Raw genomic sequence first — 27224 nt, forward strand, 5'->3', positions numbered from 1 at the left:
CCAAACGAACTTCAGCCTCTTTACCGATTTGTTTTCATTTTCCTCGCTGCAAAACCGGACCGTCCCGGAGACTGCGAGGGTGGTGGGGGGGGATAACGGGCACGGTCTGATGCCACGAGCGATGTTACAGCGGCGCCATCGCCTATCTCCGGGTGGCACCCGGCACGCCCATTGTACTTCTGTCACTGCGAGGTGCCCGCCACCGATTTCAGTCGACCAGCGATCGGCCACAACGCATCTAAGAATGCCTCTCGCCGCCTGTGGCCGTGGCTTCTCCGCGTCAAGTCCCGCATGCTCCTACAGTCTACCAGCGGCACTATTTCGGCACACCACATCCAGTATTCCTGTCGCTATGATGACCGTGGCTCTTCACGAGTCGGGCGCCAGTGATTATCGTCTATTTTTATTTTTTAAATCGGCATCCCGGACGAAGATCCGATGGAGACATTGAGCCCCTGGCGTTGAGGATCTGGGGGGGGGACTGGGGGTCGCGCGCGTCGAGACATTTCGGCCGGTGTTCATTTTTTTAAATTGTCATCAGTTTGTTTTGAAGTAAAATGGAGTGATAACCCGAACCACGAGTGCGCCTCGGGTGGTGAATTTTCCTTGCACTACGGCGGCCCTTCCCCCGGTCGGAGTGGCTCTGCTGATGAAGGGTGTGGTCTGAATCGTCTTGAAGCCGGATTCGGTGAGAAGCCACATTTGGGGGCGAGTTTTGGATTCTTGGAAGAAATCTGATATTGAGGGATAGTTTGGGATCTTTACTGGACTTGTGTATCATTTAGGACGTGAGATATTTGTTGATGTGCGATTACAAATGTTTGATTTTTCTACAATATTTTACTTAGCCTATCGGCAATATTAAATACTTGCCGATAATTGAGGATGTGCTAAGTAAGTTGATCACATTGTGGAAAATCAATAATGTACACAACACAAAGCATAGCAAGGGGTGGGGCCACGCCATTTGTGGGCGGGGCCTAAAAGGAGAGGCGCCATCAGGAAGATTGTGGGGGCACAGGAATGGCTGGGTTCGACACAGGTTGCAACTTACCTGTTGCGTTAGAGTAATTAAAGAACAGAATCGGACCGGGCAGCAGTAAGCTTCAGTGTCCCAGATGTGGCCACAGGCCGACTCTGAGTTTAAACGCGGCCTTCGTGCTGAACAATGGGGACGTCGCCAGACACCACGTGACGACACAACCCCCACCGCGGGGCTCCCAGCCCAGACGAACCTCCCAGCCCAGACGGACCTCCCTGCCCAGACGACCCTCCCAGCCCAGACGGACCTCCCAGCCCAGACGGACCTCACCACCGGCGTCGACCGAGACACCCAACAACTCTCCGGCCGTGCAATTATCGCGAGAATGACGAGGAGGGGAGGCCATCGTCCAGCTGTGGGTAGACCGTGGCTGATGGCGAATCACAAACCCCGACACCGGCACAGAAACGACGAGCCATGCCCTGGACGTCACCGACAACTTGAGCGGAACGCGGAGCCGCCACTGTTGGCCGCCCCTCCCCGCTGGGCCTCCCCCCGAGGTCGACACAATCCGCGGCTGGAAACTGCAAATATCTTCCGAGTTCAACCCGTGACGGTGAACACATTCCTCCTCCTGCTGCGGTGGGAGCTGCTGGTAGGAACGTTGGTGGGTTGCTCGGTCAATGGCCTGCAGGGTCAACGGCCAGGGCGTGGTGTATTCCGCAAATATGCCCGACTGTGAGGGCGGGCACAAGCCGGCGTGAGTAGGTGAAACGTTGAGTTTTATAAGGGCACCACGGGGTGACCAGCCCCTCCCTATACAGCCCCACCCCTCCCAGCCCACCCAGCCCCACCCTCCCCACCCAGCCCCTCCCCACCCAGCCCCTCCCCAGCCAGCCCCTCCCCACCCAGCCCCTCCCCACCCAGCCCCTCCCCAGCCAGCCCCTCCCCAACCAGCCCCTCCCCACCCAGCCCCTCCCCACCCAGCCCCTCCCCACCCTCCCCTCCCCACCCAGCCCCACCCTCCCCACCCAGCCTCTCCCCACCCAGCCCCTCCCTGCACCACGGACACAATAATCCCCTGTGGGCTGGTGTAACCAGGAGGTTCCTACCAGTAAAACATTCGCGAAAACAGAATTATATCGTCTTACCACGAGGCCGTTTTCCACGTCGCCTTTATTAACGCCGCTATTTCAGTCACGCGCGTCATAATGATTCAGTATCTACTCCGTGGGCGGCGTTTTTAAAATCTTTGAAATGAAAGTTATCACATCGATGGATGGTGTCTGACGATGATGACGGCGATGCTGCTGCTGCTGCATCACAACGATGCGCACACAGCATCACAGTCACACGTGGACACGACACCTCCATTCACACAGCCAGTGGCGGTGGCGGCGATTGTGCCAGGCTAGGTGCACTTTCACACACAGGCACATACAATCACACGCAAAGATTGTTCGCAAAGCCTCAACGTCCTATTAAAAGGCGTTGTTTACACATCGTACCTGGTACTTATTTAAGGCTGAGTCGACTTAGGGGCCGTCCATAAATGACGTCACGCGATTTTGGACGATTTCTTACCCCCCCCTCGTCACACGGCGTCACAAAAAGTCAGACCCCCCCTCAAATATGACGTCACAAAGCTCTGCCCCCTCCCCCCCCCCCCCAAAAAATAAAACACGCTTCAAATCGCTTTAAACTATTGTCATTGTAGTACGTATTTAATGTGGCGCTACACTCTGATGTTGTAGGAGAAAACATGTTTAAAAAAGTCTAATTAATTAAGTAGAACGTGTTGTCTTTATTTATTTATTAAAGTTGCGCATTTTGATGTGACGTCACATTTCTCAACCCCCCTTCCGTCGTCACAAGTGTCTGACCCCCCCCCCCCCCACTGGGTGCGTGACGTCATTTATGGACGGCCCCTTTCCACATCGTCCCAGGTACGTATTTAAGGCTGAGTCGACTTAGGGGAGGCCAAACACCGGTTGTAATAATGGTCACCGGTGTTCACGCACAAACACCGCCCTGATCGCCAGTGCGGCCCAGTCATGAGACCCACGGTGGCCAGGAGATGCTGACTACCTCGCCTGGTGTACAGGAGGCCGTGGGCTCGGTACTCAGATGTTGACTACCTCGCCTGGTGTACAGGAGGCCGTGGGCTCGGTACTGAGATGTTGACTACCTAGCCTGGTACACAGGAGGCCGTGGGCTCGGTACTCAGATGTTGACTACCTCGCCTCGTGTACAGGAGGCCGTGGGCTCGGTACTGAGATGTTGACTACCTCGCCTCGTGTACAGGAGGCCGTGGGCTCGGTACTCAGATGTTGACTACCTCGCCTGGTACACAGGAGGCCGTGGGTTCGGTACAGACCCTGACGATGCCTGCTGCTGCTGCGTCTCTCTCATCATCATCACGGTGGCTATGAGATGTTGACTACCTCGCCTGGTACACAGGAGGCCGTGGGCTCGGTACAGACCCTGACGATGCCTGTTGCTGCTGCGTCTCTCTCTCTCATCATCACCACGGTGGCTATGAGATGTTGACTACCTCGCCTGGTGTACAGGAGGCCGTGGGCTCGGTACAGACCCTGACGATGCCTGCTGCTGCTGCGTCTCTCTCATCATCATCACGGTGGCTATGAGATGTTGACTACCTCGCCTGGTGTACAGGAGGCCGTGGGTTCGGTACAGACCCTGACGCCTGCTGTTGTGTATTTGGAGTTTGCGTCTCTGTCACTCATCATCATCACGGTGGCTATGAGATGTTGACTACCTCGCCTGGTACACAGGAGGCCGTGGGTTCGATCCCGACCCTGACGCCTGCTGCTGCTCCTGCTGTATATTGGAGTTTGCGTCTCTCTGTCATCATCATCACGGTGGCTATGAGATGTTGACTACCTCGCCTGGTGTACAGGAGGCCGTGGGTTCGGTACCGACCCTGACGATGCCTTCTGCTGCTGCTGTGTATTTGGGGATTTACAGCTCCCCGTCCCCCACGGCTACGTGTGTGGGGGGTTACCGAGGGAAAATTTATTTATTTATTTAAGCCCGTGTGCTGTGGCTTGAGCATTCACATCCTGAAACCGGAACACAGTTTCACCGATCAGCATCCTTGGGGCTGCTGTGCCTCGGATTGTATGGACGTCTCGCCCTTCTCCAACACCAGGTATGGTCGCGTTTCCTTCGTGAGGCGGTGGTGATGGTGGTGGTGATGGTGGTGATGGTGGTGGTGTCCTCAGATGGTCACGGTGAAAGTGGTGGTGGTGGTGTTCTCAGATGATCATGGTGATGGTGGCGGTGATGGTGGTGGTGATGGTGGTGGTGATGGTGGTGGTGTCTTCAGATGATCAGGGTGATGGAATCCTCAGATGGTGGCGGTGATGGTGGTGGTGATGGTGGTGGTGTCCTCAGATGATCACGGTGATGGTGGTGGTGTCTTCAGATGATCATGGTGATGGTGATGGAATCATCAGATGGTGGTGGTGATGGTGGTGTACTCAGATGGTCATGGTGGTGGTGGTGATGGTGGTGGTGATGGTGGTGGTGATGGTGGTGGCCTCAGATGGTGGTGGTGATGGTGGTGGTATCCTCAGATGGTGATAGTGGTGGTGGTGATGGTGGTGGTGATGGTGGTGGTGATGGTGGTGATGGTGGTGGTATCCTCAGATGATCACGGTGGTGGTGATGGTGGTGGTGATGGTGTCCTCAGATGGTGCTGGTGATGGTGGTGGTGGTGATGGTGGTGGTGGTGGTGATGATGGTGGTGTCCTCAGATGGTGGTGGTGATGGTGGTGGTGATGATGGTGGTGGTGGTGGTGATGATGGTGGTGTCCTCAGATGGTGGTGGTGATGGTGATGGTGGTGGCCTCAGACGTGTGTTTATTTGCTGACGAACCCCCCTGGGCCTATTGGTCAACCACGTTATGTATGCCGATGATTTGGTAATTGCTGCTCATTCAGAGGAGGAGTTGGAGACGCTGCTGCTGAGACTGGAGCGTGCCACTAAGAGGTGGGGCCTTACCATCAGCCCCACCAAAACGAAGCACCTGCCTGGGTATTTTGTACTATCGGACACTCCACCCCCACAACTCCTAATCGGTGATGGGGCAGTAGTGGAGAGTGGAGAGTTTCCCATACCTGGGCAGTGTGCTCATGACTGGCTCCGTTTTAACAACAGAGGTCTCACTCCGAATCAGTCGAGCGGCAATATCTTTTCATCGATTGCGTAACGCTGTGTGAAAGCTACCTGGTCTGTCGCTCCGCACGAAGCTTCAGGTCTTCTCGGCCATGGTCATTCCCTCCCTTCCCCACGCTTGCGAAACGTGGACCCCCCTAATGGAGCATCTTCGCCGGTTGGAAACATTTAGGCTGGCCTGCCTACGATCCACCCTGGGTTTAACCAGGCTGGATTGTGTGAGGAGCTCACAAATCCTGGAAAGATCTGGGCAAACTCCCATCGGTGAGCTCCTCCGGCAGGCAAGGCTGCGTTGGCTGGGTCATGTAGCCCGCATGCCCAGCCACCGCATGCCTAAACAGCTTTTGTTCGGCCGGATCGAGGGGGCTAAACGGGCGCGGCACGGGCTAGAGAAGAGATGGAGTGATGTGGTACAGGAGGACGTGGAGCTGAGTGGACTTGCCGATGACTGGTACCAGCGGTGTCAAGATCGGCCTCTGTGGAGGAGGCTCGTGAAGGACGCTACTGGGCAGTTGGAGGCAGTCGCCCTCCAACAACAACGGAGGGCGGAGAAGCGACGCTCACAACAACGAGCGGAGCGCCGGGTGGCTAAAGCACAGCAAGTTGGTACAGTAGGGGGTACAGGTGGTGCATCAGCCAGTCATCTCGGTCATCTCGGTCAGTCGACCCGTAGCAACTGGGTCTGCCCCATGACCTCCTGCCAACGGGCGTTCGACACTTCACGCGGCCTCAAGGTGCACTTGGCCTTGCACAAGCGTCGTGGTGACGTCACCGCCACTTAGTGGCGAATGGCGGTTGTTGTGGTGAGGGGGGGTTGGGGGGGATGGTGTGGGGGGGTTGTGGGGGGGGGGTGGTATGGGGGGGTGGGGTGGGGTAGGGTGGGGTGGTTGGGGGGTGTGGGGTGTGTGGTTGGGGGGGTGTGGTGGGGGGTGTGGGGTTGGCGGGGGTTGGGGGGGGGTGTGGTGGGGGGTGTGTGGGGGTGGGGTGTGCGTGGGAGGGGTGTGGTGGGGGGTGTGGGGTGGGCGGGGGTTGTGGGGGGGGGTGTGGTGGGGGGGGGTTGTGGGGGGGTGATGGGGGGGGTTGTTGGGGGGTTGTGGGGGGGGTTGTGGGGGGGTGGTTTGGGGGTGTGGGGTGTGTGGTGGGTGGGGGCTATGGTGGGCGGGGGCTATGGTGGGTGGGTGGGCGGGGCCTATGGTGGGTGGGTGGGTGGGCGGGGGCTATGGTGGGTGGGTGGGTGGGCGGGGGCTATGGTGGGTGGGTGGGTGGGCGTTGAAGGGGATTCCCCTTTCAGCACCTCGCGTCGTTGTAGCAGTGGGCGGGGATTTCCCGACATCGGGAAGACTTCGTGTCGTCCCACGGGCAATTATCGGAACTGAGCAGAGCTTGTGTACTGTGCAGAGCTTGTGTACTGTGCAGAGCTTGTGTACTTTACAGTACTTTCCCAATGTAGGGGAGGACATGTTGATGAGTAAAACGCTTTTACTTACACCCTCATCTTCGGGTGAGTACACTATGGTTATTTCACTGCTATAGTATATTAATATTTTAATTACTGTATAGGGAGAGAGAAACACACTCACCTCGTATTCTCCCCGCGGCTTTCATCAGTGGCGACTCGAATCAAGTTTAATTACTTTTCACCAACCAGTTTAATGGACCGGGGTGGTGAAGTATTGATGGAAATGAACGCTTTCAACGGCGTACAGTGCAGTAATAGTAATATAATTATATTACTAACTTAAGCTTAGAGAAGGAAGTTCCCTTGAGGTAAATGGCTGGTGAATTTCAAAGCAGTAAAGTATTGTACTGTTTAGACAACGTCTAAATAGTTAAACAATAAGTTTAAACCCTGCGAGAAGGCCTGAGGCCTGGTCCCTTCCTCCAGTCTTGCCTGGACACGCAGTCCACATAAGGTGCCTGCATCGCGGTAGGAGATTTAGGAAAATGCCTCCTCGGGCTTACGTAGAAAATACATTTTAACACAATTATACATATATCGAGGCGTAAATAAGACAATATAAATTAAAAATATGTGCCAGGACGAGTGTGATATACGGTATATATATAAATAATAAGACTGATGGAGGTTTGTCTGCTGCTTTGTCAATTGTTGAAGACGGTCCAGCATCAGCAAGACGTGAGCTCAAGTTGGTTTAGTTGATTTAGCTAAGAACTCGGGAGAGGCCAGGGTGGCACATTTCTATCAACGCGATCTCACCCAAGAACAAACTTTAATGAGGCTGAGTTCGTGAGAGAGAGTGATGTGGTGATGGTCTCTCTGCGCTTGACAAACGTGGAGCCCTGGAATTATACAACGCTGACACTTTTATTTGACTTGCTGAGGCCCATCGCCAAGCGATGTAGCTCGTGTTCGAAAGCGATCTGGCTGCTCTCAGAAATGGTAACGAAGTCGCTTCTCGTTCGACTCTCAGTCAGTCCGCCTGTCCCGGTGAGGGCAGCGTGGTGAGTCGGGCGGTCCACACCTCTCTCTTGCTGGGGACAGACTCCAGCACGACATTACACTACACTATACACTACTATAAACTACACTATACACTACTATACACTACACTATACACTACTATACACTACACTACGATACATTACACTACTATACACTACTATAAACTACACTACGATACATTACACTACTATAAACTATACACTACTATACACTACACTATACACTACTATACACTACACTACGATACATTACACTACTATACACTACACTACTACACACTACACTACTATACACTACTATAAACTACACTACGATACATTACACTACTATACACTACACTACGATACACTACTATAAACTATACACTACTATAAACTATACACTACTATACACTACACTATACACTACTATAAACTATACACTACTATACACTACACTATACACTACTATAAACTATACACTAATATACACTACACTATACACTACTATAAACTATACACTACTATACACTATACACTACTATAAACTATACAAAGACTGTAGCTCTTCCTGAGGAATTCCCAGTCGTTCCCAGGCCAGCTGAGTGACACCGTCCCACCGCCAGCGTGGTCCTGGGCCGGTCTCGAATTCTTCGCCCAGTGGGACGCTTCTGCTGCTGCCTGGTAGAACTCCAGGTGGAGTCTACCGGGGGGGGGGGGGGGGGGGCATCCTTTCAAGGTGCCCGAACCACCTCAACTGGCTCCTCTCGATCCGGAGGAGCAGCGGCTCGACTCTGAGGCTCTCCCGGATTACGGAACTCCTGACCCGATCACGGAGAAACCCCAATTTGGCCCCTTGTACCCGCGATCTCATCCTTTAGGTCATTACTCAAAGCGCATGACGATAGGTGAGGGTGGGAATGTAGATCAACCTGTAAACCGAGACCTCCGCTACCGCTTGACTACCACGGAACGGTATATTGCCCGCAGTGATGGTGATGAGAGAGCAAGAGAGACACGCAAACTCCAAATATACAGGTGTCGGGGTCGGGATCGAACCCACGACCTCCTGTGTACCAGGCGGGTAGTTTATATCTTCTCATGGAATATCTATGTCAGTTTAAAACTTTTAGGCCTGCCTGCGATCCATCCTGGGTTTGTTCCACCAGGCTGGATAGTGTGAGGATCTCACAATCCTTGAAAGGTCTGGACACATTCCCATCAGTGAGCTCTTCCAGCAGGCAAGGCTGCGTTGACTGGGTCATGTCGCATGCATGCCCAGCCACCACATACCCAAGCAGCTTCCTTTTGAACGGATACAGGAGGCTAAACGGGCGCAGCATAAGCTAGAGAAGAGATGGACTGATGCGGTACAGGAGTATGTGGAGCTGAGTGGACTTGCCGACCAGCGGTGTCAAGATTGGCCTCTGTGGAGGAGGTCTCTGTAAAACGCTACTGGGCAGTAGAGGCAGTCGCCCTCCCAACAACAGCAGTGGTTGGAGAAGCGACGCTCACAACAACGAGCGTTGCACTGGGCGGATAAAATACAGCGAGTTGGCACAATGGGGAGCACAGGTGGTGGTGCAACAGCCAGTTATCTCGGTCAGTCTGTCCCGTGACCGGCTAGCAGAGAGCCTTCGATACTTCACGTGGCCTCAAAGTGTGCACTTAAAGTGCATCGAACCTGGCACAAGTGCTGTGGTCACGTCACCGCCACTTTATGGTAGTTCTGCATGGGTGCTAAAGAGTAACCACTGACAGTGTAACCCAGTATAGGCCAAAACATCCCCAAGGCTGAACAATTACCATGCAAATCACTCCGTTGAGATCATACATTACCAAAAAAGTCCCAACCCCCACCTCTGAAAAAAACATTTGAATCAGAAGTTTATTTCCCAAGAAAAGCCCATTGAGCTAAGCAGCATCCCTTTTTTGAAGCGCGACTCGCCAAGACGCTGGGAAAATGAGCGTAATAGTGATATTTAGAAAAATGTTCGTGAAAAAATACATTATTTATTTTAGCTGGGTGGTGGTGGTGCCACCTGGCTTGTAATGCAACACTGTGCAGCCTGCGACGGTTGGTGGATCACACACGGTCGTGGAACTCCCTTGCCGTGGGCATTGAACACTGGTTCTGCCAGGAGAAGGCGGTAAGAGCAAACCCGTGGACTCTCTCTTACCTGTTCCGTCTGTACAGGATCGAGTGTTTCCCCCTTGCACACACGCGTGGGTTTTCTCTGGGTGCTCCGGTTTCCTCCCGCACTGCGAACACTTGTCGTTGATCGGTGCCGAGAACACCTTGACGTTAAGAGGACCGCAAAGCTCAGGCAATTGTTGGTAGCGACGGCTCCTCACTGCGTAGTTGCTGCCGCCGCCACCGCCTTCACTATCATCTGATATGGGCGGACGAATCCCACGGATATGGGGGCGGGCAGGGGAATTTAAAGAATAATAAAAATTCACAGAAAAGTCTGTGTGCTCCACCTGAATAATAATAAATAAATAATATTTTATTTATAGCAGCAACAATACGGTTCAGGAACGAGAAGCGAAAGTGGAGGTCTCGCTGCTGCTGCTGCTGCTCCCCACGACAAGAGGGCTTCAGCAGAGAGTCCGTGTCGTGTCGCTGTTCCTCCATTGAGTGGGTTTACTGTAGACACTGACCCAGAGACTAACACTGACCCAGCGACTAACACTGACCCAGAGACTAACACTGACCCAGCGACTAACACTGACCCAGAGACTAACACTGACCCATAGACTAACACTGACCCATAGACTAACACTGACCCATAGAGTAACACTGACCCAGAGACTAACACTGACCCAGAGACTAACACTGACCCATAGACTAACTGACCCATAGACTAACACTGACCCATAGACTAACACTGACCCATAGACTAACACTGACCCAGAGACTAACACTGACCCATAGACTAACACTGACCCATAAACTAACACTGACCCATAGAGTAACACTGACCCAGAGACTAACACTGACCCATAGACTAACACTGACCCATAGAGTAACACTGACCCATAGACTAACACTGACCCAGAGACTAACACTGACCCATAGACTAACACTGACTCATAGACTAACACTGACCCATAGACTAACACTGACCCAGAGACTAACACTGACCCATAGACTAACACTGACCCATAGACTAACACTGACCCATAGACTAACACTGACTCATAGACTAACACTGACCCATAGACTAACACTGGCCCATAGACTAACACTGACCCATAGACTAACACTGACTCATAGACTAACACTGACCCATAGACTAACACTGGCCCATAGACTAACACTGACCCATAGACTAACACTGACCCATAGACTAACACAGTGGGTTGACTGTGAAGAACAATGGCACACACAGACACAGGCAAAGATCCTCCCCCGCTGTGTATCCCACATGGGCTGCTGAGGCAAGTGCTGTTAGTGTGCGGGTGGGTGGCCAGTACACCACATGTGCTCAATTACCCTCCCTTCTTTTTTTATTATAATTTTTGTTAGTTTTTTTTTGCTTATGTGCTCCCTTTTTTAATCAAGGCTATAACGCGGGTTTCCCGTGTAACATTAGTCCCATTGTGTGTTACTGTGTTCATAGACACCAACATGAAAACAAATCACCCTCAAAAACCCATCACCAGATCCCCTGCTGCTGCGCTACCAGCACCATAGCGGCGAAGGCACCTGCCTGACCTCCCTCCCCTCCCCTCCCTCCCTCCCTGTAGGCCCCTCTGAGCCGTGCATGGCCCACGCGGTGCCAGCGAGCGCACATGGGCCGGAGTCGATCGCCGGGAGGGACGCCGCCGGCCAGGACGGCGAGGGGGACGAGGCGGCGGAGGCTGCGGCTGGATTGAACCCGGCCATCCTGGGCTCCTCAGCGCCCGACCCCAAGCACCTGTGCTGCCACTGCCGCCTGCTGCTGCGCACGCCGGTGCAGACGCAGTGCGGCCACCGCTACTGCCAGGCCTGCCTGGCTCAGCTGGTCCGGTGAGCCAAGAGATGCTCTCACTCTCCCGTGAGAATCGTTGTCGATGCTGCCAGGCCTGTGACTCTGAACTAAACTAATCACTAAAACTGTTTTTATTTTCCTCTTCTTGGTTCTTTCGGTAAAGTCATCACGTAGAAGGGAGATAATTAAATAATAATAATTAAACATAATAAAATTCAATTCTCACGACGTTTCGGCCACAACGCAAGCAGCCGTCCTCAGGTGAAGAACAGGTCTGTCGGAAAGACAGCGTCTGAATGAACACCACCAAGCTTGGCAGCGTCTATTATTTTACCAGGTAAGGCCCCCAGGAAAGTATTTAGCTCTTTTTCAGAAGTGACGTGGCTATCACAGATGACAATTCAACGAAGTGGCTCATCACGTGGCAATTTAGAGCAGCCAAATACTGTGAGCGCGTGACGTTGAGGGGAAAACCAGGAGACCCGGAGAAAAACCAGGGGGAGAGAGACACGCAGACTCCAAATACACAGCAGCAGCAGCATGCGTCAGGGTCGGGATGGAACCCACGACCTCCTGTGTGCCAGGCGAGGTAGTCAACATCTCATAGCCACCGTGATGATGATGAGAGAGACACGCAGACTCCAAACACACAGCAGCAGCAGCAGGCGTCAGGGTCGGGATGGAACCCACGACCTCCTGTGTGCCAGGCGAGGTAGTCAACATCTCGCTGCCGTGGCGCCCCCCTTTGTGTCTCCTCGGCAGGCAGAGGCACATGACCTGCGCCAAATGCACAGATGAAAACGTGTTCGACCCCCACCTGTCCATTCTCGACAACACGAAGGTACAGCCAGACACAGACAGCCACACACAGCCCCTGTCTAAAACACACAGCCTGTGTCTCACACAGCCTGTGTCTCACACAGCCTGTGTCTCACACAGCCCGTGTCTCACACACAGCCTGTGTCTCACACAGCCCGTGTCTCACACACAGCCCGTGTCTCACACAGCCCGTGTCTCGCACACACAGCCCGTGTCTCACACACACAGCCCGTTTCTCACACACACAGCCCGTGTCTCACACACACAGCCCGTGTCTCGCACACACAGCCCGTGTCTCGCACACACAGCCCGTGTCTCACCCACACAGCCCGTGTCTCGCACACACAGCCCGTGTCTCGCACACACAGCCCGTGTCTCGCCCACACAGCCCGTGTCTCACACACACAGCCCGTGTCTCACACACACAGCCTGTGTCTCACACAGCCCGTGTCTCGCACAGCCTGTGTCTCACACAGCCCGTGTCTCACACACACAGCCCGTGTCTCACACAGCCCGTGTCTCGCACACACAGCCCGTGATTCACACACACAGCCCGTGTCTCACACACACAGCCCGTGTCTCGCACACACAGCCCGTGTCTCGCACACACAGCCCGTGTCTCACCCACACAGCCGTGTCTCACACACACAGCCCGTGTCTCACACACACAGCCGTGTCTCGCACACACAGCCTGTGTCTCACACAGCCCGTGTCTCGCACACACAGCCCGTGTCTCACACACACAGCCCGTGTCTCACACACACAGCCCGTGTCTCACACACACAGCCTGTGTCTCACACACACAGCCCGTGTCTCACAGCCCATGTCACACACACACAGCCCGTGTCTCACACACACAGCCCGTGTCTCACACACACAGCCCGTGTCTCACAGCCCGTGTCTCACACACACAGCCCGTGTCTCACACACACAGCCCGTGTCTCACACACACAGCCCGTGTCTCACACACACAGCCCGTGTCTCACACACACAGCCCGTGTCTCACACACACAGCCCGTGTCTCACACACACAGCCCGTGTCTCACAGCCCGTGTCACACACACACAGCCCGTGTCTCACACAGCCCGTGTCTCACACAGCCCGTGTCTCACACACACAGCCCGTGTCTCACACACACAGCCCGTGTCTCACACACACAGACCGTGTCTCACAGCCCATGTCACACACACACAGCCCGTGTCTCACACAGCCCGTGTCTCACACACACAGCCCGTGTCTCACACAAGCAAAACTCTGGACCGGTTTCGACATTCAGGGTCCTCATCAGCAGGGTCAGGATTGCCTTGAACCATCGGTTCAACGCAAGGCAGCAATGTGAGATGTTCCATTGTAATCTCTGCAGCGAGCATTGCAGCACCTTGTGTCCAAGAAGAATAGACATATTTTTTTTACCTTTATCCGCATGAGGAGCACACCTGTGACGGTTTGTGTTTTTGTCTGTGCAGTCTTAGGTGGCCGGGCTGAGACCATCCACTGAGTCTGTGGGTCTAGTCTTTCTGTGAGTCTTTGGATCTCTGTGTTGGTCTGTGCGTCCCCGTGCGAGTCTATGAGTCTGTGATACTATTAGCCTCCACGTAAGTCTGTGGGTCTCTACGCGAGTCGTCGGATACCGGGCTGAAGCCACCAACCCTCGGCGCTTGAGAACCCAGTTTAATCGCAACTCAGTCTATTCGAGTTTGTGGTTCCCTCTGCGAGACTGCGTGTCTCTGTGCGAGTCCGTGTGTCTCTCGTTTGAGAGTCTTGTGCATCGGCGTGTAAGCCGGTGAGTCTCTAGGCAAGTCTGCGTAGATATCCGTGTAGCTCTTAACATTCTGCGAGTCGCCGGTGATGGGGCCTGAGACCACTTGAGGGTGACACTGTTTGACCACAGGCAGCGGCTAAACTCGAGTTGGAAGCCAGGCTCTGAGCGGTGCCAGCTGATGATTCCGGTTGGCGCCGTTCAAGTATTGACGCCGCTGCTGCTCGCTCGCCATCGAACAAACACGGTCCACCGTGTCGCGCGCACTTTCAGATGCCCTTCGGCGGCCGTCTGGAACGCTGTTTCCTTCCAAATATTAGGAAGCTACTGGAGCTGTGCACTTTTAAATGATGTAGATTGACGAACTAATTTCGTGAGAACTGCCTTGGGTTTAGTTTGTTGTCCCCCCCCCGCACATCCAATTAGCACGGTTGACTACGTACGGTGCGAAAAAAGTTCAACATACATAATGCTACGGGTACATAATGCTTTGGATGCTGATCACGATGACGCCGATGGTGATCTTCTTGGTTCTTTCGGTAAAGTCACGAAAGAACCAAGAAGATGAATCCCTGCAGTCGTGAAAGCTTTAAGCCGATGGTGATGTTAATGCTGCTGATGATGATATTGCTGATGATGATGCCACTGCTGCTCATGCGGATGATGGTAATTCTGCTGCGGATGATGATTTTGCTGACAACGACGACGACGATGATGATGGTGATGCTTTGGCAGGCCTTTCACGACAGGGCGGCTCAACGGGAGATCGACTGCCTCTCCGCTCGCTGCGTTAACGAAGGCTGCCCCTGGACCGGAACCGTCAAGGAGTACTGGGTGAGGGGGGGGGCGGAGGGAGGGGCGGGCGCCACGCCTGGGACCTCGTTCAGGGATTGGCATAGGGGGGGTGGGGGGGATAGGGTCCCAGGGCTGCTATGCATGTGGTGGTGGTGGTGGGGGGTGTAGCATTATAGATAGGGGGGAGCGGTGGTGCAGTCGTTAGCGCGCCACGCAACGAACACCCTCTCCCCTCCCTCTGCACTCCCTCCCTCTCTGTCTCTCTCTTCTTTCTCCCCTCTAATCTCTCCTCTCTTCTCCTCACTTCCCTCTCTTCCCCCTCACATCCCCTCTCCACCCTCCCTCCTTTCTCCCATCGCTGCCCTCTCTCCCCTCCCATCTCGGCTTTCTCTCCCCTGACTCTCTCCCCTGTGTGTGCGTCTCAGTCAGCGCACGAGGAGCACTGCGAGTTCTCCACCCTGCCCTGCCCCTTCCAGGACGTCGGCTGCACGGTCAAGGTGAGCGCCGCACGGATGGATTCCAGCACGAATTTGTGGCGGCGGTGGTGGTCACGTCACACCTGTCGCGCGTCGGTTACCGATGAGCGATTTCTGCCGAGCAATTGCTTGGGTGCCATCACCAACATCGTCGTCGTGATTGGCATCGGTCGGAGCAGTAGCGTTATGCTCATCAGCTTGACCATTACCATCATCGTCATCATCGCTGCTCTCATCACCGCCATGAGCCTCACATCGTCGTCACCACGGCAACGATCGCCGCCGACGCGACGACTGCGCTCTCTCGCTCCGTCGCCATGGCAACGATCCCGTCCGCACTCCCCCCCCCACACGCCCCCCCCACGTCTCCCCCCCCCCCCCTATGGCACCAGGTCTCGCGTGGCGAGCTCTCCCGGCACGAGGAGGCGGCGGTGCCGCTTCACCTGCGGCTGCTGCTGGCGCCGCTCGCGTCCCTGCGCTCGGCGCTCCTCGTCCCCCCCGCGCCGGAGCGCTCCGCCCTCGAGAACGGGGTCGCCGGCGCCGTCCCCCGGCGAGTCGGCGCCGTCGAGTCGCGCGTGCGCAAGCTGGAGGAGCTCCTGGAACGGCTCGACGTCAACGGCGGCGACGGCGGCGGCGGCGGAGGCGGCGGCAGCTGGAACAAGGTGGACTCCGGGATAAACAGCGCCAGCTTGACGTCAGTATCGCCACGACGGGGGCAAGCCGGCGCCGCGAAGGGCGGTCGCAAGAAGGGAGCGGCGGCGGCGGCGCCGGTGGCCGAGGGAGGGGCGGAGGAGGAGGGTGGTGCGGCGGTGGTGCTGGGGCGGCTGGCGCGCGTGGAGCGCATGCTCACCGCGTTCGAGAACATCGTCAAGGTGCTGGACCGCGAGACGGAGAGGGTGGCGGTGGCGCAGCGCGAGACGGAGCGCCAGCGGCGGGAGGAGCAGCAGCAGCTGCACGCGGCGCAGGCCAAGGTAGCGGCGGTGGCGGTGATCGTCGCCACCACCATCTCCATTATCACCACCATCTCCACCATCTCCATCAGCACCATCAGCACCATCTCCATCAGTACCATCAGCATCATCTCCGTCAGCACCGCAATCGTCACCACCACCGTCACCGCAGTTCTTCTCCCTGCTTGCTCCCCCCGTGCTCAGATGCGGGAGGTGGAGCGCCAGCTGGCGGCGAAGGAGGCGGCGCTGGCCGAGCTGCGGGGCCGCCTGCTCTCGCTCGAGGCGGCCACCTTCGACGGAGTCTTCCTGTGGAAGATCTCCAGCTTCCGCCAGCGCAGTCGCGACGCCAGCGAAGGGCGCAACCTTGCCTTCTACTCGCCAGGTTGCCCACCACCCCCCCACCCACCCACCCCCACCGCCGCCACCGTCGTCCCCTCCTCCTCCTCCGCCCCGTCCACCCCGGCGCCAGCCACGGGCTGCACAGACTTCTTCTGTGCTCTGTCACCGCTACGATGGCAGCAGCAGCAGCACGGTGGCTATGAGATGGTAACTACCTTGTCCGGTATCCAGGAGGCCGTGGGTTCGATCTTGACCAAGCGAGGTAGTTAACGTCTTGCCGTCGCGATGGTGACGATGATGGAGGCGCGGTGGTGAGGATGTTTAGTGATGGTGATGATGTTGGATGTGGTGGTTTTGGTGGTTAGGATATTGATGATGATGACGGCAGGCACTGGCTGCTGGATAGACATTGTATGATGGTGTCCATGATGATGATGATGGATGTTGGCTGCCTGATGGTGCTGGTAGTGGTGGCGTTGAAGTTGTGGGGAGTGGTCGTTATCTGAAGCGGTTCTGGGCCTCTCCCCAGGCCTCAAATGAGAAGACCTGGTGCGGTGTGTGGAAATGAACACTGGGGAGACAAAGGTGGGCCAGGCACAATCGTGTTGGCCACCCACCGTGTGCCGTGCCGGCCTTCATAGGTGCTGCTACTCGCCCCAACAGTCTGTTACAGACTACACGGGAAATCGTTGTCATTGTTTGGGATGTCCGTGATGGTGATGATGGTGATAATGATGATGAGTGGCATTAGCTGATGGTGATGAAGTTGATGATAGACATTACTGGTGGTGGTGGTGAGGATATTACCGATCGTGATGATGGCGAGGGCACTAGTGAAGGTGGTGGTGATGTTGGGATGTTGGGAGCGGTGGTGTAGTGGTTAGCGCGCTGCTCTATGAGCCCGGCTACAAACCGAGTTCCATTTCCACTCACAGCCACCAACATCGGTGATGATTATCTGAATCGGTCCTGAGCCCTCCCAAAGCTCGAATCGGCCTCAAACGAGAACCTGAATATAAAGATCGCCGCTAGGGAGACAAATGCAGCCGGCATGGTGCCGGCCACCGACCTGCCCCTTCGCGTGCCGTTCCGGCCTTCATAGGCGCTGCTACTCGCTGTCGGCACTCGCCCAACAAGTTCCGTCGAGGCTCCACGGGGGCATCTTTGTCTTTGATGTTCGGAACTAATTTTAATTGGAACCCTGAGCCCCCCCCCCCTCCACCACCAGCACCACCCAGGCCAAAACTCAGGTGAGAGCTCTTCACGAGCGACGTTGGGGCATCGGTCTGCTGCCAGTGGGGACGTGGTCATTGCCGCTGCTGCTGCTGCTGCTGCTGCCGCTGCTGCTGCTGCCAGTGGGGACGTGGTCATTGCCGCTGCTGCTGCTGCTGCTGCCGCTGCTGCTGCTGCCAGTGGGGACGTGGTCATTGCCGCTGCTGCTGCTGCCAGTGGGGACGTGGTCATTGCCGCTGCTGCTGCTGCCAGTGGGGACGTGGTCATTGCCGCTGCTGCTGCTGCCAGTGGGGACGTGGTCATTGCCGCTGCTGCTGCTGCCAGTGGGGACGTGGTCATTGCCGCTGCTGCTGCTGCTGCCAGTGGGGACGTGGTCATTGCCGCTGCTGCTGCTGCCAGTGGGGACGTGGTCATTGCCGCTGCTGCTGCTGCCGCTGCTGCCGCTGCTGCTGCTGCTGCGGTGCGCGTGCACAGTAGCGGACACGGGTGGTGCATCGGTCATCTCAAGTGGGTCGACCCATGGCACCACCTGGGTCTGTCCCGCGAACCTCCTGACAAGCGGCCGTTCGACACCCCACGTGACCTTAAAGTGCACCTAGCCTGGCGCAAGCGCCGTGGTGACGTCACCGCCGCTGGGCGGGCGAATGGCGGAGCGTGACGCGGGCATCGCGAAGACGGGGCCGACTCTTGTGAGCGACGTCGCGGGGTCTCTCACGTCCACTCCGGGCGAATCGGACGGCGAACAGCAGCAGAATTACTCTCCAAGTCTCGCCGGCAGTATTCATCAGGGCGGCCGGCTGGGTTCGGAGCGCGTGCCTCTCTGCAACAAGCACGCCAAAGCGCCAAAGCGCCACCGCTGGAGCCAAGTCATCACCGGCAAAATAAAACTGTGGACGTGTGCTCCTGAGGGTATTGAGAGATTCATGACCAACCCAGCAATCTTAACCGCACCTGGACCGGGTTCTCTAATTTTCAGAGGGGTTGGGGTCACTTTGGTCGATAGGACATCATCAGTGTGAGGTCCACGACACCATTTTAAACCATTGGGGGTTTTACAGCAGCAGCAGGATGATGATGGGTGGTTGGGGGGGGTGTTTTCACTTTAGTGTAATGTCGGTGGGCAGGAGGGCCCACATGTCAGGGGGGTACCCGTAACCCGCCGCCGCCGCGGGGCCTTGCAGCGAAGAACATTGCACCGGGACGTTGCCGTGCGCTGCCCAAGGGCCTGCAAAGCTTTCGGGAGTGACGTGGACATGCGCGGACGGTGGGCGAGACGGAACTTTGGCGATCGGTGGCGCGGGAAGTCGGATTGTGTCCGGCCCTGCGACGTCGCGAACAAAAGCGGCGAGTGACTGGGACGACCCGATGCAGGAACCACCCCAACCTCGACTCGCGTGGAAGGAACGCGGCTTGACGGCTGATCGCGAGGACGGCAACGTGGGACCAACGGAAGCGAGGCGCGATCCATTTGCTTGCGCTGGAGGGTACAGGGATGCCGCACGCCGATTGGACGAGCAAACTGAGCGCCCGGTTGCCGTGCGCTTTTCGAACGCCGTATGGAAGGAAGATTAATCATGTTAATATGTCGCGGGAAGCCATGTCATGGGAAGCCATGTCATGGGAAGCCATGTCATGGGAAGCCATGTCATGGGAAGCCATGTCATGGGAAGCCATGTCATGGGAAGCCATGTCATGGGAAGCCATGTCATGGGAAGCCATGTCATGGGAAGCAATGTCGCGGAAAGCCATGTCATGGGAAGCCATGTCATGGGAAGCAATGTCATGGGAAGCCATGTCATGGGAAGCCATGTCATGGGAAGCCATGTCATGGGAAGCCATGTCATGGGAAGCCATGTCATGGGAAGCAATGTCATGGGAAGCCATGTCATGGGAAGCCATGTCATGGGAAGCCATGTCATGGGAAGCCATGTCATGGGAAGCCATGTCATGGGAAGCCATGTCATGGGAAGCCATGTCATGGGAAGCCATGTCATGGGAAGCCATGTCATGGGAAGCCATGTCATGGGAAGCCATGTCATGGGAAGCCATGTCATGGGAAGCCATGTCATGGGAAGCCATGTCATGGGAAGCCATGTCATGGGAAGCCATGTCATGGGAAGCCATGTCATGGGAAGCCATGTCATGGGAAGCCATGTCATGGGAAGCCATGTCATGGGAAGCCATGTCATGGGAAGCCATGTCATGGGAAGCCATGTCATGGGAAGCCACGGGAAGTGATGAGACGCCACAGCAAGTGACGTGCTGTTACGTGAAGTGACATTGGAGGAAGTGGTGAAATATGATCTGATCACGAGTTTGATTCGTGATGAGACCCAAATCGACTCCGACCCGCGGCTCGCGGTGACCTGCTGCTGTACCCGCGTGGGAGCCTCGCACGCCGCTACCAGCTCACGATCGGGATCCATGAGTTCGAGCCAGTTCTGCAAGAGCCTCAGAACGAAGTTGTTTCGGAGAGCCGAGTGCGGCGCGTGATCAATGCGCATTCGTGAGGGACTGGACTCGTGTAAGAGTGCGCAATCACAAATGTTCTTGCTGATGAAATACCGCAGCAAGTTATGATGTTACAGGAAGTGGCGTGCTGTGACAGGGAGTGGTGTCCCATAACCTGATGTCACCGTGAGCTTGTGTCTCATTTACAGGAAGTGATGTCATGGCAAGTGGCATGCAGTAGCAGGAAGTGACGTCACATGAAGTGATGTCACCAGAAAGCAGCGACTCGCTACAGGAAGCGCGTCACTGGAGGTGGCGTCGCGTAGAAATGTCTCGTTACAGGAGGTGCCGTGGCGTCGCGGGCAGAGCCGTGCGGTCAGCGTAGCAAGCCGCCGTGGTGCCACGTGGTGCCACGTGGCGTCACGAGGTGCCACGTGGTGCCACGTGGTGCCACGTGGTGCCACGTGGTGCTACGTGGCGTCACAAGGTGCCACGAGGGGCGACGCCGTCGCTCGACCGTTGTTTTTCTGCAGCGCCGATGATCGGATCGACGGAGCGAGCGTTCGTGGCGATGCCGGCGGTGGTACACGTTGTCTTTGCTCGTCCCGTTCCACGTCACTAACCCGTACCTCGTCGTGACGCACACACACGCACACGCGTGCACACACACAGCGTTCTACACAAGCCAGCATGGATACAAGATGTGCCTCCGGCTCTACCCAAATGGGGACGGCGCCGGCCGTGGCAGCCACCTCTCGCTGTTCTTCGTCATCATGAAGGGGGATCACGACGCCCTCTTGCCGTGGCCGTTCAAGTACAAGGTGCCTCACTGGAGTCTCGGGGTGGATTATCTTATCTTATATGCATCAAGCCGCCTTCGCTCAATGCACGCCTAACATAGTTTCAACGCACTGACAACAACAACAGAGTGATTTAAATGGCAAGGGGCGTGCAAGCGCCGGGGAATGAGTCGCCGTACCACGGGGCGCCTGGGGTTATGAAAGGGCTCTAGGGGAGGGATGGGAAGGAGTGGAGGGGTGAGGGGAGATGAAGGGAATGGGTGTAATGCTAGAATCGAGGAATGAAAGGAGATTAAGCAGGCGAACTGCTGAATGTCCAGGAGAAGTCTACTCCAGTCAGAGGTGATCACGAGACCAGTTGAGTGGGCACGAGTGAGGGAGATGGTAGTTGAGTGAGTGAATGAGTAAATGGGTGAGTGATGATGGCTGAGCGGTTACACGAGATGGTGAGTCGCGCAGCCAAACAAGTTAAATTGTCTCGTGGTGCAAGAGCGTTCACGACGTGAAGGTTCTGATTGTTTCAACTCGACCCACCCAGCCACTCGCCCACCCACTCGCCCACTTCCCCACCCATTCACTCACCCACTCACCCACCCACTCACCCAGCCACTCACCCACCCACTCACCCACCCACTCACCCACCCACTCACCCAGCCACTCACCCAGCCACCCAGCCACTCATCCAGCCACTCACCCACTCAGCCAGCCACTCACCCACCCACTCACCCAGCCACTCACTCACCCAGCCACTCACCCAGCCACTCACCCAGCCACTCACCCAGCCACTCACCCACTCACCCAGCCACTCACCCAGCCACTCACCCAGCCACTCACCCACTCAGCCAGCCACTCACCCACCCACTCACCCAGCCACTCACCCACCCACTCACCCACCCACTCACCCAGCCACTCACCCAGCCACTCAGCCAGCCACTCACCCACTCACCCAGCCACTCACCCAGCCACTCACCCAGCCACTCACCCAGCCACTCACCCACTCAGCCAGCCACTCACCCACCCACTCACCCAGCCACTCACCCAGCCACTCACCCACCCACTCACCCAGCCACTCACCCACCCACTCACCCAGCCACTCACCGGCCGCCGAACCTTGATCGCGTTGAGGCCTAACCGTGCGTCCCACCCTCTGTGCCCACCCTCCGTGCCCACCCTCCCCCACGACCGACCCCCCCCGGCGACGCCGCAGGTGACGATGATGCTGCTGGACCAAGACCGGCGGGAGCACGTGATCGACGCCTTCCGCCCGGACGTGACGTCCTCCTCGTTCCAGCGCCCCACGGGCGACCTGAACGTGGCCAGCGGCTGCCCCCTCTTCTGCCCCCTGGCCCGGCTGCAGGGCCAGCAGCGGCAGGCCTACGTGCGCGACGACACCATCTTCATCCGCTGCATCGTCGAGACCGACGGGGTCTGAGTCGACTACTCGGGACGGCCGGTCGCGGGGGGGGGGGCCTCCGTCGGCGGTGGCTGCCGGGCCGGGCCTTGCGGCGCACGCGGAGGCCCGCACCTCCGGCCGCCCGACCCGCCGCCGCCGTGGGGGGGATGGAGATTCGGCTGGCGGGCGGCTGGCCCTGGGGACGAGCGCTGGGACGAGCGCGCGTCCACGTCGAGGCCAGGGATCGCGCTTCCGATGGTGGTTGTGGTGGTGGTGGTTGTGGCTGTGGTGGTGGTTGTGGTGGTCGTGGTGGTGGTTGTGATGGTGGTGGTTGTGGTGGTGGTGGTCGTGGTGGTGGTGGTTGTGGTAGTCGTGGTGGTCGTGGTGGTGGTTGTCGTGGTGGTGGTGGTTGTGGTGGTGGTTAGGGTTTGGTGGAGCTGTGGCCGTGCGCCGATTCATAAAGGGAACGCTGTGACAGCAGGCGTTGCTATTCCCTCGCCAAGAGGAGAGGAATGGGAGGAAGTCCCCTTCCTCCGCTCCCCTTCCTCCCCGCGGCGAGAGGAGAGCAACGCCTGTTGACTCGGCGTTCCCTTCACTGACTCGGGTGCGTGGCCAGTGAGGGTGGGAAGCGCCGTGCGAGCGAGCGAGTGCCACTTACCCAAAGGAGCCTGTTCAGGCTGTACAGGGCTCTGTGCGGGGCGAGCGGTCGTGTCGTGGTGAGCGCAGCGCGCTGTGAGTACCTGGTGCGGTGTGTAAACATCGCCACTGGGGAGACAAAAGCGGCCGGGCGTGGTGCTGGCCACCCACCCCCTCGTGTGACGTTCTGGCCTTCATAGGTGCTCGCTAACAGCACTTGCCCCAACAGTCTGTCGAAGGCTGTCCGGGGGATCTTTGTCTTTGTGTGGGGTGAGCGGTAGTGTCGTGGTTAGCGCACTGCAAATTCGAAGCAAGCTTTGACACGAGCTTGATTCCCACTCACGGTCAACGCCAGTGACAGATTCATTATCCGAACTGGTCCTGGGCCTGCCTTAGGTTGACTTGGCCTCAAATGAGTACCTGGTGCGGTGTGTAAACATCGCCACTGGGGAGACGAAGGTGCTGGGGCGTGGTGCTGGCCACCCACCGCCTCGTGTGCTGCTACTCACGAACAGCACTTGCCCCAGCAGCCTGTTCAGGCGATGGGGGGGGGGGGGTGGTAGGGGGGATGGAGGGGGGGGGGCGCCGATGGGGTGAAGGTTCCTGCACCGCCGTGCTCCACTCACCACCGGTGATTTAGACTCCTCGGCAGCTGTCGGCGAGTTCCTTGCACAGAAACTGAAACATCTCGCGGTGGCCAGGAGATGTTAACTACCTCGCCTGCTATACAGGAGGTCGTCGGCTGCATCCTGAGCCTGACCCTTGCTGTATATTTGTTTTCACTTTCTCCCCGCGGCCACGTGGATCTTTCTCCGGGTGCTCTGCTTTTTCCCCCCCTCCAACATTTAGAATGAACGTCACGCGTTGAGAGTGTGTGGCTGCTGCTATGAATGTCCACACGATGACGACGACGACGATGATGATGAGCCACTTGGTTGAGCCATCACTCGTGATGGCCAGGTCGCTTCTGTCCTTGCCGTCGGGCGGGGAATGTCGAGCGGGGCCGCCTCTTTCACCCGTGGCAGGACCCTCTTTGAAGGGAGCCTTGAGGCTGTCAACATCATCGATCATCGATGTCAATGTCGAGCCCGGAAGAGCCACCCAGACGGACCACTGCGGGCAAGTGGAGCATTGATCGATCGGTCAATCGACGCTCATTTTGAGTGCCGATATCGCCACCTCGGTAAAGCGGCCCTCGGTGCGCTTGACGGCACGACGTGAACGGCTCCGTACAGAAGGAACGGTACGGGGCGGGCGCGGAACAACAACATCGGCAATGGCAACAACAACATCGGCAATGGCAATAACAACGGCACCAACGGCAACAACAACAACGTCGGCCATCACGATCCATGGGCAGCAGCAGGCAGCCTGTGGGTGTCTCTGCTGCTGCACGTTTCGTCTTTTGTCTTCGCTCTCTCGACCGCAGCGGCGACCACCGGCCGAGCGGGGTACCCGTGGTGCCCGTGGCGAGTCGGGGATGACCAAAACAACAAATAAATAACAAGTCGGGAGAGGAGCAGGTTTTGATTATTTGACGTCGTCTGTCAAGGCCGAGTTGGGTGCCTCTTGCACAGACGACGGTGCAAGAGATGCACCTCAAGGCGCGTTTCGACCACCGGTCCAAGATTGCAAACGGCTTTTAGAATCGCGTTGTGTGTTTAGCTGTCCTCCCCCAGTACACCTACACACGCGTGCACACATACACACGTGTGTATGTGGTATGTATGTACACGTAAACACACGTGTGTGTGCACACCTACACACGTACACACGTGTGTGTACACACCTACACGCGTGTGCACACCTACACGTGTGTGCGCATACACACGTGTGTGTACACACGTACACACACGTGTGCACCTACACACGTGTGTGCGCATACACACGCCTGCACACACACATACATGTGTGTGTGCAGGCGGAGGGGGGACACCCAACGCCGCCTCTCCGCCGCGCCACAAGTTCCAGGAGCCAGCCTGGGTTCGATCCCCCCTTTCTGTGCGGGTGTTTGTGCATTCTTCAACTTAACTATTTCAAACATTTTTTAAAATGTTCACAGGTAAGGGGAACCCACTGAGCTGCTATGGAACTCTCTTTCAGAAGCGGCCTGGTGATCGCAGATTGTAGCTCAATGAAGCGGCTCATCACCGTGTGGGAATTTATAGCAGTCGGCAACGACTCTAGACACGTGATGTTCACTCTGAATGTGGAGGGAAACTCGGGAGGGCCTGCAGAAAAATCCACGACCCGGGGAGAGAGACACGCAGACTCCAAATATACAGCAGCAGCAGCAGGCGTCAGGGTCGGGATCGAACCCACGACCTCCTGTAGACCAGGCGAGGTAGTTAACATCTGGTCACCGTGGTGATGATGAGAGAGAGAGACGCAAACTCCAAATATACAGCAGCAGGCGTCAGGGTTGGGATCGAACCCACGACCTGCCTACCAGGCGAGGTAGTCAACATCGCCTGGCCACTGTGGGGTTCGCGTGTTCTCTCCGTGTCCATTAGCTGAACACAAAAACGAAAACGCCAAACGCCTTCTCACCGCTGTCGGACCAAACATCACCCCCCCCCCCCCTCCAGCTGAGAGATTACTCCGCAAAATGATTCATTTGGGATCGCCAATAGCAATCATCACTGCACGCCTACAGCGAACAGTTGGGGCAGGAGTCACTTTACAAGGGGTCTTGAGGCTCACGCGTTCACAAGTAAATTATTGTTTTGTGCCTTTGCTAAACGATGTGCATACTTATTCGGGGAATTTACTCGAACGAAATGCGTGACGTGTATGTGGTGTCTAATTGAAAGGCATTGGGAGGTTGCTTTTGGTGTTGCAGACTTGCACACAGACTCGTAGAGTTATACAGAGAAGGACTCTTTTGGAGAACCACAACCATAGTCTCACACAGACCCACGCAGAGACCCACACAGAGACCCACGCAGAGACCCACAGGCCTGCATATCTACACACAGGCCCAGAGACCCATAGACACGCAGAGGCCCACGCAGAGACCCACAAACGCACACAGAGGCCCACGCAGAGACCCACAGGCCCACACAGAGGCTCAGAAACCCACAGACACGCAGAGGCCCACAGATGCAAGCAGAGGACCACAGACCCACACAGAGGCCCAGAAACCCACAGACCCACACAGAGAACCACAGACGCACACAGAGACCCACAGACCCACACAAAAGCCCACAGACCCACACACCCATACAGAGGCCCACATCCACACAGGCCCAGAGACCCACAGACACACGCAAAGGCCCACACAGAGAACCACAGATGCACGCAGAGAACCACAGACGCGCACAGAGACCCACACAGACCCACAGACCCATACAGAGGCCCACATCCACACAGGCCCAGAGACCCACAGACACGCAGAGACCCACACAGAGAACCACAGACGCACACAGAGACCCACAGACCCATACAGAGGCCCACATCCACACAGGCCCAGAGACCCACAGACACGCAGAGACCCACACAGAGACCCACAGACCCACACAGAGACCCATATATCCACACAGAGACCCATATATCCACACAGAGACCCATATATCCACACAGAGACCCACAGACCCACACAGAGACCCATATATCCACACAGAGACCCACAGACCCACGCATGTATGTTGAACTTATTTCGCACCGGACAAAAATAATCCAATCTGAAATATTGAACGATGACACACGCGCGCGCGCGTGTGTGTGGGAAAGAGAGGACAATTATCTTTTATTTTGTCTTTGTAGATGTAATTTATGTACACATGTATAAAGTACGAATAAAATGGGTTAAGGTGAATCGTGATTGATAGCAAGTGGTTTGTGGAGGAGAATCATGGAGTGTGGCGGATGGGTTCGGATCGAGAAATTGCAAACAACCGAGTTTTATACTAGATTTGAAGCTTTCGTGACTGCAAGGATTCATATTCTTAGGTTTTTTCGGTAATGTCACG

General features: G+C 56.5%; 1 protein-coding gene across 3 annotated transcripts; it reads left to right on the top strand.

Moving 5' to 3' along the window:
* The first annotated feature begins 6467 nt into the window (after nt 1-6467).
* On the top strand, nt 6468-27076 carry LOC144952479 (TNF receptor-associated factor 2-like). Of its 3 annotated transcripts, XM_078882919.1 has the most exons (10): nt 6487-6559; nt 6596-6684; nt 11379-11640; nt 12365-12443; nt 14916-15014; nt 15401-15472; nt 15844-16422; nt 16606-16783; nt 21097-21245; nt 22432-27076. In XM_078882919.1, exons 2-10 carry the CDS (start codon nt 6642-6644, stop codon nt 22654-22656), a joined length of 1686 nt encoding a protein of 561 aa, XP_078739045.1. In that variant the 5' UTR covers nt 6487-6559; nt 6596-6641; the 3' UTR covers nt 22657-27076. The 3 variants fall into 3 exon arrangements, with proteins under 3 accessions (XP_078739042.1, XP_078739045.1, XP_078739043.1); XM_078882916.1 differs by having other exon boundaries at nt 6468-6684; XM_078882917.1 differs by lacking the exons at nt 6487-6559; nt 6596-6684 and adding an exon at nt 9672-9775.
* The last annotated feature ends 148 nt before the right edge of the window (nt 27077-27224 follow it).

The sequence above is a fragment of the Lampetra fluviatilis genome, chromosome 68 (assembly GCF_964198595.1).
Source record: "Lampetra fluviatilis chromosome 68, kcLamFluv1.1, whole genome shotgun sequence".
Taxonomy (NCBI): Eukaryota; Metazoa; Chordata; class Hyperoartia; order Petromyzontiformes; family Petromyzontidae; genus Lampetra; species Lampetra fluviatilis.